General features: G+C 49.1%; 2 protein-coding genes across 3 annotated transcripts in view; one reads left to right on the forward strand and one right to left on the reverse strand.

Annotated features, from left to right (window-relative positions):
- MYLK4 (myosin light chain kinase family member 4) overlaps window positions 1-19,019 on the reverse strand; it is a 797,874-nt gene that overhangs the window by 119,089 nt on the left and 659,766 nt on the right. The window lies entirely within an intron of this gene.
- On the forward strand, window positions 1,607-13,824 carry FOXF2 (forkhead box F2). Its single transcript, XM_083519588.1, has 2 exons — window positions 1,607-3,084; window positions 11,800-13,824. Exons 1-2 carry the CDS (start codon window positions 2,124-2,126, stop codon window positions 11,967-11,969), a joined length of 1,131 nt encoding a protein of 376 aa, XP_083375714.1. The 5' UTR covers window positions 1,607-2,123; the 3' UTR covers window positions 11,970-13,824.

Raw genomic sequence — 19,019 nt, forward strand, 5'->3', positions numbered from 1 at the left:
TGCCTCTGTGCTGGGGTGGGGCTGGGGCGACAAGCGACTATGGAGTTGATAATCCGCAATGGCTTGAATGCCCCCGTCCCCTCCTTGATAGACTTCTATTCCATGAATGAATTCCTTACCCAAACCCCAGCATGAGCAGAGCACGTGGTTTCTCCCTGGAAATCAGTTTGAGCGGTATCTCTCTCCCCCCCCCCATCCCCTCCCACACGCACAGATTCCCCCTCTGTAGATTACCAGACTACCAGCAGCGCTGCAATCTCAGCATTCCTATACAAAGGTATCAGGAGAGTAGAGGAAGGGAGTCACGGGTCACAGGCAGAGATCTGACTGACCTCTTGCGGCACCGGGCTCTGGGTGTACTCTTGGGCAAGCCCTCAGCCTCCTGTCTGTGAAATGGGACTAGCTGAGTCCGACCTCCCAGGCTTGTTATGAGAAACAACCAAGGTCGGATTTGCAAAATCAAAAGTGCTTTAAAGAAATGATAAGAACGGAAACTAAGCTGGCTTCACTTTCTGATGTTGGAAGGGAAAGTAATGTACGTAGGTGCTGCTGCAAAAACCCCTCTTGGGCTTCTCGAGGATGTCAGGGTTTTTGGTGTTTTTTGGGGGGGTTTACGATTAGGACCCGGATGTGCTGCTGCGCACTTTTACTGTATAAAGTACTGACGCCTCCTTTGATGCGGGTGTACACGCATGTCCAAGTCTGGGGCCACTAGGGCATTGGGAGGGCGCGAGAGCGGGCTCCTTAGATGGCGGTGTATAACCATATCTGTGTATCTTACATCTAAATTCCTGGGTCGAGCTGCGACCCTGCAGTCCTGGTGCTTGCTGAAGCCACTGGCAAAAATAGAATAATAATCTCATTGGCTTTTCAAATGGGCTACGGTTGCACACTTAATTCAATGCAGTAGCCAGAGCAATCAATAGGAAAGCCTTCCAAGGAAATGTTTTGGGACTAAATCCTATTGATTCATATGGTTTCTACTTTTCCTTAAATGTGCAAGCTACCCTACTGGAAAGGCAGGGATATGTGCTTAGCGGTTTCGACCCAAAGACCTAAATTAGTTGGGTTTACCACACACACACACACACACAGTCCTGGAATGACGCATTCGCTCTCACTTTGGCACAATCTGTTACGCAGAATTGAAGACACCTAAATTGATGCAATCGATTAGAAGCTACTTGCAAACTTAATATTTGACTGTGTTATTTACATGGCACATGCAGGGAATGTTTCTGGAGGGTGGGGTATATGGGTATTGTTATATGTGTTTTTCAGAAACTGGGAAAAAAGAGTATTTGTGTTTTTTTCAATAGTGCGATTCTTTCTGGTCGCAAAAATCCCCGAGCATTCCTTTGAGCTAGCCGAGATTTCTGGCAGTTGTCCTGGCAGGAGTAGGAAAGGAGCAGAAAAGCCACACCACCCGCGCATTACCTTCGGGGTCTGGTGCTGAGCGTGCGCTGCGAGGCTTAGCAACTGTCTCAGGGCAATCGTGATGGATGGTATAATTGCGTGTAGCGAGGATGGCAGCCAGAGAGATCTGGAGCCTCTGCGGGCAGCTCGCAGGACTGGAGCGGGGGGGGGCGGGTGGACAGAGGCCAGCTGGAGCGGAGGAGCTGCGCCCATTCGGGCCCCCCTCCCCTTCGCTCCTCTCTTCCCCCAGGCTGATTTTTTGGATAGACTCAATGGGAAAGGAGATTTCGGGAAAGAGGGAGGGGGAAGTTCCTCCAGCAGGCGACAGATTTAAAGTCCCGATAGGCGTCCGCGGATTCTGTTTGGCTGCGCTGCCTTTACGCAAAAGCGGCGAGGGGTTTCGCTGGATTTCCTCTTCTTTAAAGGCTTCAGGATGGCCACCAGGTGGGGGGCAGAGAGCCGAGCCGGAGAGCTGGAGAGAACTGTAGGCTCCTGAGTCGGGGGAGCGGGGGAGGAGAAGGAGGAGGGGGGGTCAGAGAGGGGAAAGAGGGAGGGAGGGAGGGAGCGCTGGGCTTGTGTGAAACAGAAGAGAGGCAGACAGACGGAGAAGGAGAGAAAGGGAGGCTTGCGCAGGGAAGGAGGGAGGGAGGGATGCTCAGGGACCGCTTCCAGATCGCCGAGGAGGTGGCCCAGGAGGAGCAGCTTCCATGAGCTCCGAGATCGGGGCCCCGGTGCCTCGCAGCCCGGCCTTGATGAGCCAGCAGCCGCCTCCGCCGCCCTCCGCGCTGGAGTCGTCCAGCAACGGCAGCAGCAGCAACAGCAGCGCTTCAGCGTCCGCGCCGTCGAAAGCCAAGAAAGCCAGCTCGGGGCTGAGGCGCCCGGAGAAGCCTCCTTATTCCTACATCGCTCTTATCGTCATGGCTATCCAGAGCTCGCCGTCGAAGCGGCTGACGCTGAGCGAGATCTACCAGTTCCTGCAGGCGCGCTTCCCCTTCTTCCGCGGCGCTTACCAGGGCTGGAAGAATTCGGTGCGCCACAACCTGTCGCTCAACGAGTGCTTCATCAAGCTGCCCAAAGGGCTGGGCCGGCCCGGGAAGGGCCACTACTGGACCATCGACCCGGCCAGCGAGTTCATGTTCGAGGAAGGCTCCTTCCGACGGCGCCCCAGGGGCTTCCGAAGGAAATGCCAGGCGCTCAAGCCCACCATGTACCACCGCATGGTGAACGGCCTGGGCTTCCTCCCGCAGGGCTTCGACTTCCAAGCGCCCCCCGCTGCCCCGTTGGGCTGCCACCCCAACGGCTACAACCCCCTGGACGTGATGCAGGCCGGCGCCTACGAGGCGCACCACGTCCCACACATGTCTCCCAACCCGGGCTCCACTTACATGGCCAGCTGCCCGGTGCCTTCCAACGGCGGCGCCGACTACGGCCCCGACAGCAGCAGCAGCCCCGTGCCCTCATCGCCCGCCATGGCCAGCGCCATCGAGTGCCACTCGCCCTACGGCAGCCCCGCGGGACACTGGACCTCCTCGGCTGCCTCGCCCTATCTCAAGCAGCAGGCCCTGCCGCCGCCCACCCCCGCCGCCCCCACGGGCATCCACTCCGGAGTGGCCTCCTACTCGCTGGAGCAGAGCTACTTGCACCAAAACGGCAGGGAAGACCTCTCAGGTACCAAAGGCGACCCGCCCCCACCTCCACCTCCCTAAACACACACGCGCTCAACCCTCCAAACCTTTGCCCACCTCACGAGTAAGCCGAATGGGGTCCTCCAGCTTCTTTTGAAATAGGAAATCAGCCTGTTGACATTAGATAGATGGATAGATAGATAGGCAGAGATAGATAGATAGATAGATAGATAGATAGATAGATAGATAGATAGATAGATAGATAGATAGATAGATACTCCGCAGGTACCCATAACTTGTTCAAAGGAAGCTTTGGGCTCAGTTCTTAAGCATGTTCCTGCAGAAGTACTGTAATAATATTTTATTGTAAACAGGCAGATCTCGTTCTGGTCATTTCTATTTACAACTTAATACATTTAAGAGGTGATTGATCTTCTTAGTCGCCCACAGCTCCAGCCTCGCTCCCACTGGAGGATTTCACTGCCACTAACTTGACTGGTTTGAGATCCTACAGGCGTGATGCTAAGAGCACAATCTCCCGGGAGTAAATGCCATGCAAATAACATTTTTTAAAAAGGATTCAGTTGCAAATGGCTCTGTCTGCCAGGCACGGAATGCTGAACAGTCCGGAACGCTCACTGACACCATCCAGCAACTGGTGCGGATGTGATCCCCACACTCCATAGGATGGGTCGCATCCCGTGGGGATTGCAATAAAGCTAGACTAGAGCTTGATCGGGGCCGTTCTCTTGAAAGTGCATTATTTGGGATTCTAAACCTGGGAGGCAAGGGCGAAGAATGCAGGTTAGGGATCCAGCCGACGGCTGACAGCGAGCAAACAAGCTGGCTTGAAAATAATATATTTGGATGAAATCAAGGAGAACATAGAAGTAAGGCTCTTTAAACCAACTTTTTTGGACTTGCAGGCAGGCCAGGGATGATAAGACGCTGCCCTCCCTTCCCAAAATGCACACTTCCAGAGTAAGCGGGGTGCCCATCTCCTTTAGAAACTGTGGGCGTAGAATCAGGAGGTGGCAATGGTTTCTGTGAATTAATCTTGAGCATTGAGATGTGATCCCGTCCACACTTACTTGGTAGTAAGGGCCGCTGGAACCAATGGGATTTATTCCAAGTGGAAGTTGTTTAGATAGGACGGCTTGTTAATGTCTCAGTTCATTACGGCAGTGAAAGCTTCGATCTACAGAAGTTGTAAATACTTTTTTTTTTTAATGTGCCAAAGAGGAAGGTGCGGAAGGCGCTGGTTCGGTTTCTGAAAGCGAAACCCTGAACAGGAAAGTGACTAGATATTTCAAGAATACCGAGTGGCTGCGATCTTGAGCGCACCTACTTAGAATTAAGTGCCAAAGACGGTTTTGGATCGGGATATTAGAGGGCGCCCATCATCGTGGCGTCTGGGCGCATCACGCTCACTTAGGTGACCAGCTGTTTGATTTCTGAGAACGACCCTCTTCATGTGCAGTGTGTGTATTATATATGTATATATCTCGACAGATGTAGATTAGATGGGGGGGGGGGTGTTCCCAGTGGAATGACCTGCGACCTCCAAAACCGTAGGTAGGGTGTTGTTGTTTTTTAATTAAAAAAAGAACACCTCTTCGCGGGGAAGGCGGGCGATTGCGAAGAGACTGGAAATAAATCCCTTCGCTCGCTCAGGTTAAAGTTGTAGCTGTCAGATAACGCTGCCTCAATAACAAGCCCCGATGCTGGGGCTCCTCGGTGTTTTCTCTGAAAACACCAGCTTTGACGTGAGAAAACAAAAGCTGCTTCCAGGGGGGAAAATAGACCTATTGTTCGGAGAGAAGTAGAGCAGCAATTCGGGAGGACTGGGATGGGAGGGGGGGACTTGTAGGAGAGAGATATATGACTTTTTATCCCACCCACCCCCTCACCCGTTCACCCAAAGAATATAGCCGCAGGACATCCTCCTGACTGTGTCTTAGCTCAATTTGTTGAGCAGAATGCCAGAGATCAAGGTAAACTACAGATAGATTATTTTTACTTCGCTGCCTTATTGATAATCATCTTATTTAAATTCGAATCTCAATCATAGCGCCCAGTCGCTGGCTCGGCATTGCAGTTGAGTCACGATTAGTATTATTAGATCGAGATTAACAATTTAGCCAAACAACTCCCCCACCCCTCTAAAATACCGGCGGCTGCAATTCGAAGTCCATGTGTGTAGCCCACGTTTAGGCATGTTTACTCAGCAGGAAGTCCCCACCGTGTTCAATGGAGCTTACTCTCTGTGTAAATTGCAGCTTTTAGTTTGGAGTTCGCTTCACTGAGCGCAGTGGGCCTTACTCCCGAGGAAGCATGCCTAGGATAGACTTTTTAAAGAATTTGGCTGCAACCCCAAATATTAAATATGCTCGTCCTATGGTTATGTGGTTAGAATTTGGGAAGCTTTCAATTTAACAGGACTTACTGGCGAGTAAGTATGATTAGGATCGCGCTCGCAGAGCGCATCCTGGTGTTTTATTTTTCTTTCTTTCTTTCTTTCTTTCTTTCTTTCTTTCTTTCTTTCTTTCTTTCTTTGGCGTGGTATAATAGATAGATGATAGAGATAGATAGATAGATAGATAGATAGATAGATAGATAGATAGATAGATAGATAGATAGATCCAGCCACAGTTACGTACTTTTATTTCCCATTGACTTCAACGGGGATGTTAGACACGTGCTTTTAAATCTCTCCTGGCGAAATCCGCGGGGAAAGGGCTTTTACTTTGGCTGGATCGTGTCCGTTTTGAATAAAGTGAAGCGCCTGGCGAGCGTGACATACGACAGCTTCTTTCCTGCAAGTTTCTTTAAAAAAACAAAAAACCTTTCCTCAGCCCTGATGATAGGGAAGAAAACATAACAAATCTCAAAAAAGGGTCTCATTACCACAGCGGGAGCAAAAGAAAAAGAAAAAATACCCTGGAGGTTTATAGCCATCTAATTGAAAAAGAGGGAGAAATATTATCTGCATACAGCCTGAGGGATGAGGCTGGGGGGCGGTAAATCTATTCGGATTTTCTTTTCAAACCGCAAAAAAGGTGCTAGCGTGAGACTCAGACCCGTTTCTATAACTGGAAGGAACTGCTCTGTTGTTGTTTTTTTCTCTTCGCAGTACGTTGCTTTTTATAGGAGAGAAAAAATATTTCTTAAAAAATAATAATAAGACTCTTTAGGAAATCTGGGTGGAAGAGAGCGAGAGAGCTGCGAGTGTAAGGCATCGAAATGGGTAAAAGATGTTGGGCTCTTACGGAGGAAATTTTCCAAATAGCCCTTTTAAACGTGGGTCTCGGAGGTTAACTAAACAAAGACAGTCTGGGCTGGACCACACCGAAGGGGATTGGAGCTTGACTTAACCCAGATGAGAGCGAGGTCTTGTTCAATTTTATGGGAATTTCAACAAGTAACAAATACAGACGACCTTGTCCATTGCTTCGCTTTGCTTGTCGACGACCTGCTGTCAATCATCTGCTGCGCCCAACTCTCCATCTCTCTTTCCCCCCCCTCCACCACTAGCGCCCCCTCCCTCTCCAAATCACCTTCCTTTTTAGCTTGGGATTTGGGGAAAGAATGAAAAAACCAGAGCCCTTCCCTTGTGGAAATGATTCCAGAAGGATCTCTGGAAGTTTTGTTTTGTTTTTTAAACGAGAAGAAGGATGGTGAGGGTTGCATGAAACCGACATCCTAATCTCCCGAAGTAACGATAGGAAGGAAATTTAGACACAGAATTTGGTTTTACGGAGTGGCCTTTAATTTTATGTTTACACTTTGATTCTGACTCTAAACACAGTCCCGCCATTGGTTTTAACGGTCTCGAGGCTGGGCGTAGGAGAAGTTCCACTGAGTGTAAATGGGACTTTAACTGGTCAGTAATGGATTGGGATGAAGGAAGATAGTAATTTAAAAGCGCACCGTCTCCCTCCGTAGCCTCATGCAGTTTCCGCATCTAAATCCACCCTTCTTTAAAATGCCCATTTCCTGGATTTTAAAGGACTGCATTCTTTCTCAGAATTATCCAACCGCTTTCTGAACCCAACACGCTGGATCGGAAGAAATCTTTTGCTTCTGCGTCAGGATTATTTCCTGCTAAACATTTGGCAGTTTTGATAAACGCTATTCCCTTGCCTGGGGAGTATAGGTAGAGGCAGCCCGATGCACAACCCACGTCTCAAACCACATTTACAGTGATAACCCTATGCATGTACAGTGGTACCTCGGGTTACATACGCTTCAGGTTACAGACTCCGCTAACCCAGAAATAGTACCTCGGGTTAAGAACTTTGCTTCAGGAGGAGAACAGAAATCGTGCTCCGGGGGCGCAGCGGCAGCAGGAGGCCCCATTAGCTAAAGTGGTGCTTCAGGTGAAGAACAGTTTCAGGTTAAGAACGGACCTCCGGAACGAAATAAGTACGTAACCAGAGGTACCACTGTATGCGTATCTACGTCGAAGTAGGTCTCAGGAAAAGCATGCCCAGGATTGCAACCTTAGCCGAAACTGCCAGCTCCAAGTAGCGCTCAGGTGTTTCAAAGACTCAATAATTGGTTAGGCAGGGATTTCTGCTATTACTTTGGGCTTCTTGGATCCCGTTGAGGAGAAGGTGATCAAAGCAGCTTAAAGATGTGCAGGATAGTAGGCCTAAGGAAGCTTGGTTGATGCTTCTCAATCAACCAACCCAGCTATGCCGATGTAGGCTCTTCAGAGTCAATGGGAATACTCTAAAATAAGCAGGTTGCCAATAGGAAACAGAGTTTCTTAAATCTCATCCGGATTAAAAAAAAAAAAGTTTAATCTTAAGGAAGTGGGGAAGGAAACCCATAAATATTTTTGAAGTATTTTTTTAAGCATGTTTAGTTGGGGAACAATATGCTATATAAATCCACCTCCAGTGAAAAAAAACATAAACAGGGAAAGAGAAAGAAAGAAGGTTGCAAGCGCGTTTCCTGGGAAGTAGACAAATCCTAGGCATATTTTCTGGGAGAGAAATTTTTCCCACTTCAAGGAGGCACTACAGCAGGGATTGGGGAACCGGTGCGGCCTTTCAAGTGTGGTAGGACTCCAAGTCCCATCAGCCCCCGCGGGAATGCTGACTGGTCAGGTGAGCTGGGGAGCTGGGGTCCAGCAACAGCTCCTCCTCACCCCAACATCGCCTCTCCAAGCGAGCCTTGGACCCCAGCATTGCAAACGATGCGATTGGGGAGTTCAGTGAAAGAGTGCATCGCAGGAGTATATGAGACTGGAGGACACAAAATCAGACCAGGACATCTCAGCTCCCCCGCCCCCAACCCGGTCCTCGCCTGCTAGAAGTAACCTTCATTGATTTGCAATGAAAGGCCTTCGAATAACTGCTGCCGGGATCGGCGCCTGCTTCCTGTCAGCCCAGTGGCATTTAGCAACCGAGAAAACGTGTTTAGGATCACGATCTTAAACGAAACTTTGAAGTGCTGGCAGGCAAAGCAATCGAGGACCTAAGGTCTCTGCCCCGCCCGGAATACCAGGCGCTGCGGAGCCGCTTGTTTATGAGCTGACAGCGCTGTAATGTCGGTCCCCAATTGATTTTTATCGGTCAATAAAGCCCCATCAAATCATGCACGGTTTAGTGCCGAGGAGATGCTAAATCCCGGCCTCTCCTGAGCCTCCCTCCCGCTCTCCCCTTAGAAGGGCCGAGCAAGATTGGAAACAGAAGTCGCTTCTCTCCCAGGCTTAGAGGCGAACGGAGCAGAGGGAGGGAGAGGAGGAGGAGGAGGGAGGCGGACATTTTTCGCACACTGTTAAACCAAAGCGAACTGATTGAATCAGAGCTGCAATAAAGCGCACCGGTTTCATTAGGAGCATACCAGGCAGGTTATTAGAAAGACGGAGGAAATCCAGCGAAATAATCGCTTTTACCAAAGGGACCGCTCCGGGGTGAGCAGAGGGGCAGACGGGAGAGAGAGAGAGAGAGAGAGAGAGAGAGAGAGAGAGAGAGAGAGAGAGAGAGAGAGAGCGCCTCTAACTATTACTCCGCACAGCCCCCCAGGGTCAAAAGTGAAGAAGGCGTTGAGCGGAGACAGAAAATTCAGCAAGGGGCTTCTCCACTTTCGCTCTCGATGGGAGTCCTTTTTCCAACTGCTCAGCTAAAACAACTTTGGAAAAAGAGGAGTTATGGGGGGAGGGGTATCGATCCGCCTCCCTTCTTTCCAGACCCCTGCAGTCTTTTGCATCAGTTGGGGAGATCAGTGAGAAAGGGAACGGTCAAGCCTACCTCTCTGCAGCCCTAGAAACGAAAGCCCCGATTGGCAGACAGAGCTATCCAAAACGGTTCCTGAACAGGAGGGGAGGGAAGAAGAAAAAGAAACTTATTTGTTTATTGCGTTTTTACCGCATCTTTTTCTCCAAGGAGCCCCAGGGGGCGTCCGTGGTCCTCCTCCTGCTCATTTAACCCCACAAACCAACCCTGAGAGGTAGGTTAGGCTGGGAGGCGGTGTCGTGAGTGGCCCCGGGTCACCCAGTGAGCTTCCTGGCCAAGTGAGGATTTACACGCTGGTCTCTCCCACGCCCTAGTCCAGCGCCCTAACCGCTACACCACACTGCTTTTCTGAAGAAGCCCCGGGGGCTGCTCTTCATTTACGGGGCACGGGCAGATTGTCCTACTGAGCCCACTCGTTGCGGTAGGAAAGTTCCTGCAGCTAGCTAGGAAATAATGGAGAGCGGCTCTGGTATTTCCCAAAACACTTCGGTGCCCAACAGCACTCCTGGGTGGAAGGGAAGAAGACTCCCCGGGTCTGGCCACCTCGACCTGACCGCTGCGGCCGGATCCACATTGTGGCTGTAACCGCTCCATGTAAACTAACCCAGATCTTACAGCCCAGGCGTCACACTCTGCGCCAGCGCGGTTTCCAAGCCGCTTTGGCCAAGAGTCGCCCTGTCAGTTCCTTGAAGGGGCTTATTCAAAAGATTTCAGAAATAACACAAGCAGGTTGTAAACTGAAATGGGGCATCCCACTGGGTCTTCCACGGGAGATGCTCAAGATCCGGATTGCATTCAGTCAGCTAAACAAGAGCGCTTCGGTGAAACTAGGATGTGGGCTTGAGCCTCTGTTGCTGCGCGGAGCCAGCGACAGGCGTGCAGGATGCGCAACCGCGTCCATGCGCATCAAATTGCGCACATCCAGCTGGTGCGAGCAGATCCGTCGCTGCAAAAGTTTTGGGCCAATAATCATGGCAGGGGTTTTTCTGCCTTTTAGTTGACCGAGATTCGGGAGATTCCTTGAGATAAATGGCTCAGGTGCTTAACAGGATTTCGCGCAGCGGCCTCTGTGGAGTCGGTGATTTCAGGCTCCCCAGTCATTGCTTTGCTATCAATAAGGGTTGCATTAGAAGCATCATAGGATAATATTCTGCTGTGATCTAACCACCTCAACATAGATCATGATCCGAGATTAGCATTAATAAGGGGAACGCAAAACAACTCAGCGCATTTATCATGGGGTTTGGGCAGAGCTGAGTCAGAATCGCGAGAAGTCCACTGAGTCCCATAGGTTCTGAAACTTCCTCTCTCAGAGGGAGGGGGGCCCGTTCCACAAAACTCTCCCCGAATCCCGCATTTTGACTCGCACTTGCGAATAATAGCAGGAGCTGGAAACTTTCAGCTCTTACTGTAGCTTTTACTGAGGACCGTAACATTGTACTTCACTGTAATGCTAAATGGTTCAGAGGCTTTCTGTGTTGTGAACCGCCTGTGCGAACGATAGCTGAAAGGCGGTCGACGGGTGCCGCAAACAAGTTCATCTGGGTAGATTATGCTCTGTCCCTAATTTCTGGGTCAGTATTTATCCCCTGAAAAGGGGGAGCGAGGCGGGAGGACCGCTGTGTCTGGACGCTGACTATGGAAAAGGAAGCTCAATTGAAAATCGAAGTGCTTTACTTTAAAGTCAATTGTGTCGTTAGGATCAGGATCTTAATTCATTCGGAGTTCCACATTCCCCTTTTCACTGAACTGTGCGCGGATCCTACAGGCCCAGAATACCTAGGTATGGAAAAATCGAGGTAAACGGGACAGTGATCCACTTATTGGAGACTGCAGTCTCAGTCATATTTACCAGGCAGTAAGTCTTCTCAAAAATAGTTGGGACTTACTTCGGACTAAACGTCCGTAGGATTGCAGTGTGAGAAGCCCTGGAGGCAGTTTGGCGTCCTGCGCGCTTGTGGGCTGATCGGAAGCCAAAGTCAGGAGAGACATATTTAGGCCCCAAACCTTTGGCTTAAAGTGAGATGCGTTGTGAATAGGCATAGTTTGGGCAGCGACAGCCGAGAATGGGTCTGTAGGTCCGCCGCACAGCATTTAAATGCTTGTTAGAACATTTAAAAAGGAGAGTAAAAACAAATAAATAAGGCTTTGGTTGCCTCTACGAGGAAAGCCAGCTATGCGGCTTCCTCTCCCTTGCAGACTTGCCTTCTTCTGGCTATCAATATAGTTACTATTGCAGTCCGCCTTCTTTCCAAGGCGCTCGAGGCGGCTTACACTCCTGCTATCCACGCAATAATCCTGCGGGGATCGTGGGAGTTGTGGGCCAAAAACATATGGAGGGCCGAGTTTGAGGAAGCCTGACCTAGGCAGTGGGGATTTTGAAGTCACACCCTTTAACCCTTTGACCACCCCACCCGCCCAGTCACGCCCCTCAGCTACCCACTATGGCTTCTCCAGGGAAACCGTTTGAGCTGTTCTATGGACTCGCTCGCTCTTTCTCGCTTCCTCCGCAGTGGGCCTGCCTCGCTACCAGCATCACCCGTCCCCGGTGTGCGACAGGAAGGATTTCGTCCTCAACTTCAACGGCATCTCTTCCTTCCACCCGTCGGCCAGCGGCTCCTATTACCACCATCACCACCACCATCAAAGCGTCTGCCAAGACATCAAGCCCTGTGTGATGTGAACAATGACCTTGGGAGCTGGATTGAAAGGAGAAGATTGGGGAGGTTGGGGTGGGGGCGAGAGAGAGAGGTCCAAAGACTTCACCCAAAAGATTACACGCAACGGGAGGACTCGCGCGGATCGAGCCCAGAGGTCCACGCCCAGCTCCGCGAGCCTCCCTTTGTAAGTACAGTGCGCCAGTCACTTAAGGAAAGCCGCGTAAGGGCCGGACGCCCCGTTGGATACGCGCGCTCCTTTTTCGCGGGATCCTAAGCCTCTCCCACTGAGTTCACAGCAGGCCTGCACGTGTTCCCTGCGAAGTAAGCCCGACTGCGTCCAGTGGGGCTTCCCAAGCGTGCAGGATCAGACCTCTAGCCCCACAGAAACGTGCGCAATGTTGCAGCTCCATCCTAGAGCTCCAGAATGTGAAACTAAATCCCACCGACTTCAGCTAGGAAAGGGGACAGGTGTGTGGGGGGAGGGGGCGATTGGAGGCATACTTCCTCAGAAGTAAATCCCATAGAGTCCAATGGTTCAATGCGTATAGGATGGCAGTCTTAGCCTTGAATAGATCCGCAAGAGGGAGAGGACTGCGATCCTAGACATACACCCGCATCTAGGATGGAAAGGTGGGCTGTAGCGCAGGAAAGCTCATAGCCATGATGATATTAATAAATAAATAAGCACCAGTCTTTAAGGTGTCAAGTGTACGTTATGTATAGGACACAGCCTTAAGCCTCAGTGAACCCAAGGAGACTTTCCTCTGAAGAAAGCATACTTAGGATCGCGCTGCGTACAACTCAAGCTATAGGGAATGGGCTCCTGTTTGCTTTGTGTGTTTGGATAAAAGGGCAGAAGATGGTCGCTGCAGCGCCAGGCAGGTTCAGAATCAATCGGGCACATTCCTTTGATAGCCAATATTTTAAAGATGTGAAGCAGAAGGCTAGTTCATATACATATAGTTACATTTTTTTAAAAAAAATAATAGTCAAAGGCAACTGCGGTTGGAATCTGCCAGCTTTTCAATTACACAGAAATTGAGGGGGGGGGGAGATGTCCCCTTTTTATGCCTGATGTCCGTGCAACACAGAAACAATCCGCATTCACTGAGTTCGCCTACTCCATCATCCGAATAAAGCACTTTCGTTTTGAGTCCTGCTTCATTTCAGCTGGAGAGATCTAAGCATGTCAGGGCATTGCAGCACAAGGTAGGCTTCGATTCTGCACGTGTTTACCTGGGAGTACGTGCCATTGGACTCCACGGGGCTTACTCCCGAGTAGAAATATATGGGATGCACCGTGAAGTCTTTGCGCCGCTGAGATTACCTTCCGAGTAAGCTACGTAGGTTCACGATCACACTCTCCTATTGAAACCAGCGCTGTCTGTCACAGAATCGTACCTCTAGCTTTTGAAAATGCAGATTTATTATTCCCTAGTGTCAGCAGAGCCATTGTTCTGCGGGATGCTGTTTCGGCAGCACCAGCCAGTATTAACAAACCTTGTTTTAAATTTTGGAGAGGGTGTGTGTGCTTGTGCGTGGTTGTGTCGCTCCCAAGAAAGTCCCCAGATTCTGTTTGTTTGTGTTTTGTTTTCCAATATTGCAACAATACCACGTTTGGGGTTTAGTTTATTTCCTTTCTTGCTTTCTTTTTTTTACTTTTTTTTTTTAAAAAAAGTGTTTATATCACAGTCTTTTAAAATAATTATTTGGAATAAATCTCGTGTATACTCACACACTATCGCTTTTAAACCGGAGAGTATAATTTGCACTTATGTATAACGTTTGTCAAAATATTGTGATGTACAAATTTGTTGGGGTGGGTTTCTTGTTGATGTGTGTGGTGTGTTTCCCCCCCCAATAAAATGTATATGGCCAGCGCGCATTTTCCTTTTCCTCGGCATGCTAAACTCCTCGGTTCTTATACCGAATTGTAACAGGAAAAGGAGCGTGCATCTCGCTCCTTAAAGGAAAGGCGGGAAACCGGAGGCGGATCCAGGAGGTGCGGTGACTTCGAGGTGTGTTTTTGTTTTCCGTGGAACGGGACCAGAATTACTTCGCTTGAGGGCTGCAGCGTTGAACAGACGAAACACCCCGTCTATACCCAACGCTTGGTATAGTTTGTCTATTTTTGACATTTTTTTCCCTTTAGAAGAGAAACGTATTGGGGGAAGACAAAGTATTAAAAATCTCAGATTAAAAAAATTCAAATGGAGTATCCTTTCATTTCAGGGCTTTGATTTTTCCTCCCACTCCACCTTCAACAAGTGTTTACACACAGAGAGAATCCAGAAACAACCGATCAGACTCCTCTTTGCATTCATTAGACAAAGAACCGAAGCGAGTTATTCCCTCCCTTTTTAAAGGAAGACAAATTTGTCTTCGGGTTTGGGAGTTTAGGGTCCGCCAGAGTAAAACCAGCGCGGGAAGAAAATGCTGAAACCATTATCTGTTTACCTGGGCTTTTCTTTTCTTTTTTAGCACATTAGGAAGTCGTCGCCCTTCCAAAAGATGCAGCTCCGTATGTACTTCTTGAGCTGCAGTTAGGCAGTTTTAGACTTGGGGGGTGAGGGGAGTGAATGGCCGCGTGTGTACGTCGGGGGGCGAGTGCTCTTTAGATGCGAACTTGCTTTAGTTGGAAACGTGGCAGGCCAAGTGTTTGGGGGCTCTCCTGCTGTTTCGGGGTGCTGTACCTCTGCCCCAAAGTCCTGCCTGGACGGCACTACTGGCCGCGCGCGTTCTGTGCGCCAGAGAGAGTGTCCAAAAGTCCGCCTCCAAAAAGTGAACGCCATTGCGTCCGGAGGCGCCCACCTTTCTGTCCGCTTGCAAATCCTGGGGCCCAGGTGAGGCCTCGGTAGGGAGGAGCAGCTCCCCAAACCCAAGTGCTCAGGATTCACGAAGCGATGGCATTTAAATTGCTGCCTCCACTTCCAAGGGAACTGCATAATCTGTCATGGACGCTTTAGTTGATTCTATATGATTCTATAACTCATCTATTGGGCATTCGCCAACGCCGGGTTAAATGCGCGTGAACCGTCGGTTTAAGCAGGGGGATCGACGTAACTTACTTGCCGGGTTTCCTCCCTGGAGATAGAGCCTACCTTAGCTTCAAAAATTAGATTTTAAATAAATTCCTAAAAGTCACGTCTGTGGTGCTTAAATGGAACTCCAGTACATGACAGGGAAGTTTCTTGTGTACAGTATTTTGTTTTTAATATTGTATTTTTATGTTGTGAACCGCCCTGAGATTTACGAATGAAAGGCGGCTTACAAATTTAACTAATCATAGTAAATACATAAATACTCCTGAGGGGCAGGTGCTGGAGACAGGTAACAGGGAAGAGCTGTTCCCTGCTTGTGAGCATCTCAGGGGCATCGGAACGAGGATATTGAACGAGATCATGACCTGTAAGGTAGGAAGACATCCAGACAGCTGACTGTATCGCTAGAGAATCGATACCTGGCAGCAGTGATGCAGTTAAGGCGATTTTAGACCCTGAGCTTTTTGCTCTGAAGCTGCGTGTGTGTTAATTCCTTCCAATATGTGTTAAGCCAGCTCTGCTGCATATGGGGGTGGGGTGCAGGGGGTGAGCGGCTGGGCTTCTGCCCCCCCAAAAGTTCTGCCCTGCTGCTGCTGGTGGCATCACTGCACCCCAACCCTCACCAATGGGATTGACTTTCCCATCCGGCTGTCCGGAGTTCGGATCCCAGTCCTTGCAAGACAAGAGGAACTGCACTCTGAAATTAAGTGCCATTGATTTCAGTCAAACCCGACGGCTTCCTCCTAGAACAGAAGCTCTTCCTCAAGGAGCAAGGGGGAAATGCATTCCCCGCACCCCACAAATTTACTGGAATTCTCAAGCAGCCCCTGGAATGGGATAGGGGGAGGCGCGGTTTCAACGTCTCTGCCTTAGGATCGGGCGCAACTGCGAGTTTCTCGCCCGAATCACAGCTCTGAAAGCACCTCGCGCTCCTTTCCAGTGGATTGCACGCCCGAGAGGGTCTTTGTCCTCAGCCTACTGGGAAGCCACCAGATCCCTTGACTCACCAGCGGGACTTACTTCCAAAGATCTTAAGTAGATGCGCTGCTGGCTGCGCAAAAGGGGGTTTGGAGCGGTTCCCAATGGGCTGGAGGTGCAGGCCTGATCTTCCCGCTCAGAAGCCAGCCAACCCTTGATTTTATGCAAGCTTTTCTCGTGCATAACAACCATGCCCTAAAAATAAAAATAAAAAACCCAGCAGCTTCCTATTTAAAATGGGGCACCCCGTCGATCTTGCATTTCCAAACAATAAAGCAGGGAGTGGATTTGTGCAAAATCTTTTTTTTCTTTTTCTTTTTTAACTCTTCGTTTTCATATTCATATTCAAGAACGCTGCATCTTGGATTTTCTTGGGGGCCTGCTGTACATTATAAAGTCAGTTTCAGAGTACGATTCGACCACAGTGCTGTGTTTACATTCTTTTCAAGGCAAGCCTGCATGGACGTAATTTATAACCTAAACACTCGAACGTAACTTGTTTATATAGAGAATGACAAGACCTCAAAGACCGAAAAACTGAATTTGTCCAACTGAGAGCTCCAGCGAGGCTCCACTGCCCCCTAGTGGGCAGACAGAACTTTGGGAAGGAATTTTTCTTTTTTAAAAAAATTATCTTAGCTGTGCAGTTAGTTTATCTGTCCAGCAGGCAAGAGCAATTGAAGTCAGGGGAACTTAACTCCCGGGAAATTAGGCACAGGATGAGCCAGAGAGATAAAGGGATCCATTTCACTAGATCCCTTTCTCAGAGAATCATTTCTCTTGCAGAACCTTTCGACCACAAAGTTGTTCCCAGTTGTTTTTATGGGCAGAACTCATTTCTCCTCCCAGATAGAGATCCAAAGTACCAGGTGCTGCAGATAGTATCCCGACACTCCTCTCTGAGAGCTGGTGGCAGCAAAAGGGGGGCTGCTGGAGGAACAGATGTGCCTCGCGGGGTTCTTCCCACTTCACCAGTGTTCCTGCGGCTGCGGCTGCTCTGAGCAAATGTTATCGATGGCTCCCAGCCCTTAGCCCTCTCGGAGGCCGTGGCTGTTGCAGGAACTGGGGGTTAAGTGATGTATAAAGTTCTCTCCCCAGTCCTCCTGCTGGTGTTGCTTCCTCCCAGGTCCACACCAGTGGCCAAGAGGAACAAGCTCTGCGTTCCCAACAGGCCTGGCAATCATACTTGCGGGTTTTTATGAAACGAACTAGCAGGCACAAGGAGGGCAGTTGTTCTGGGGAATGCAGAATGCAGGGCAGCGTGGAGAGGTTTAGATTTTCCATCTTTTCTGAGACTGGACATTCTCACACCCAACAGCTGCGGCTGCTGGCTTTGCACCTCCGAAAAGCGTCGGTGGTAATGGAGGGCAAAGGTTATTCAGAGTGTGGTATGTTTGAGGAATTCAGTTTCTGCAAATCCTTATGCAAAGGTGGACCTGATCGCAACTACCTCCTAGATGTGTAGCTCAACATGGGATGATGCTTTAGATTCTGGCACCTCTCCAAATTTTGCAATACAGTTCCTGGCTCAGAAATATGCATTTCATGATGAAGCACCTTTCAGAAGTGTACTTCGAAACAAAGCTATGCATCTCACAGTGAATTTTGGTGCAGATATGGATGGGTCGCTCCATTTTTCGGAACCATCTGCCCAGGCCAACAAACCTAAGGACTTCACTTAAACTTACAATAGCTTATTATAAGTGTAAACCTTAACACTATATACAAAACACCACACCAGAAGGAAAAGAGATAGAAAGAGAAACTCAGTCTCCTTCTGGCCTCTTATTATGGTCAGCATGACCTTAAAGAATAGATAACAGAACCAGCTTAAACCATCTGTACTCAGCTTCTCTGAAGGAATAACCCAAACATCAGGAACCTTCTGCTTGTTTCTTTCACACAGAGAAGCTTCCAGAAGCCTCTTGAATTAATTAGAATAGGAAAGATCTCTACACATCAGATCAATACTTTCTGCACTAAGAAATGCAAACTGACACAAACATCTCTGCTGCAAACAGCTGCTGCTGCTGCTCTAAACAGATGGTGTCAGTGGCTCCCAGTCTTTAAATCTCCCAGAGACAATGGCTGTTAGAGGCACAGGGAAGCAGTGACATAAGAAATCCTTTCCTTTCTATAGCCTTCTTGCTGGTGGTTGCAAAGGAGAGTCTTGGGACTGCAGAAGGTAGGAAGTTGCCCCATTTCCAGTCAGACCCATGTTCCATCTAGAACAGTATTGTCTCCAGGGACTGGCAGAGGCTCTCCTGGGCTTCAGGCAAGAATCTTTCCCGGCCAGAAAGGACCTTGAGCTTCATCTAGTTCAACTCCCTGGAATGCATGTATATGCATCTGTCCCTTATGGGGTTCAAACATACAACCTGGGCAATATCAGCACAAGAAGAAACATAATAAGAGTCAGGTTAACACACAAGTAGGATTTGAAATGTAATCAGCAGTAAAACAATTTAAATATTAAGTTAGGATGGGGAGGGATGATAGGTTTAATATGCAGCAGGATAAGGGGAAACAAGTAAACCATGGAATAGTGGATCAGAAGTTTGCATTTGTTAAAAAAAATGGGGAAAACCAAATATGTTATTACCGTATTTTTCTGTGTGTACAGTCATACCTTGGGTTGCGAACACTGCGGGTTGCATGTTTTCAGGTTATGGACTGTGTCGAACCCAGAAGTACCGGAATGGGTTACTTCTGGGTTTCGGCACTCGCACATGCGCAGAAGCACTAAATCACGCTTTGCGCATGCGCAGAAGCGTCGAATCACTTCATGCACGTGTGCAGACGTGGCACTGCGGGTTGCAAACACTGTGGGTTGTGAACATGCCCCCTGCATGGATCACGTTCACAACCCGAGGTTCCGCTGTATGTTGCTCCCATGTATAAGACAACCCCTATTTTTTTAAAACCCCAAATTAAGAAAGCAATATTTTAAACATGAAACAGAACAACTTTGATATTTTATTAAATATTCAAAGTGCCGGCACTGGCATAGCAACCTCCACCGGTGCCTAGGGTGGTGGAAGGGGGGGTGCACAA

The sequence above is a fragment of the Podarcis liolepis genome, assembly GCF_965112155.1.
Source record: "Podarcis liolepis genome assembly, chromosome: 8".
Classification (NCBI taxonomy): domain Eukaryota; kingdom Metazoa; phylum Chordata; class Lepidosauria; order Squamata; family Lacertidae; genus Podarcis; species Podarcis liolepis.

Excerpts from the sequence above, each read along its gene's own strand:
- FOXF2 (XM_083519588.1), top strand. The coding sequence starts at position 2,124 with ATGAGCTCCGAGATCGGGGCCCCGGTGCCTCGCAGCCCGGCCTTGATG. Across the intron at positions 3,085-11,799 it reads CGGCAGGGAAGACCTCTCAG|TGGGCCTGCCTCGCTACCAG; the intron begins GTACCAAAGGCG and ends CTTCCTCCGCAG.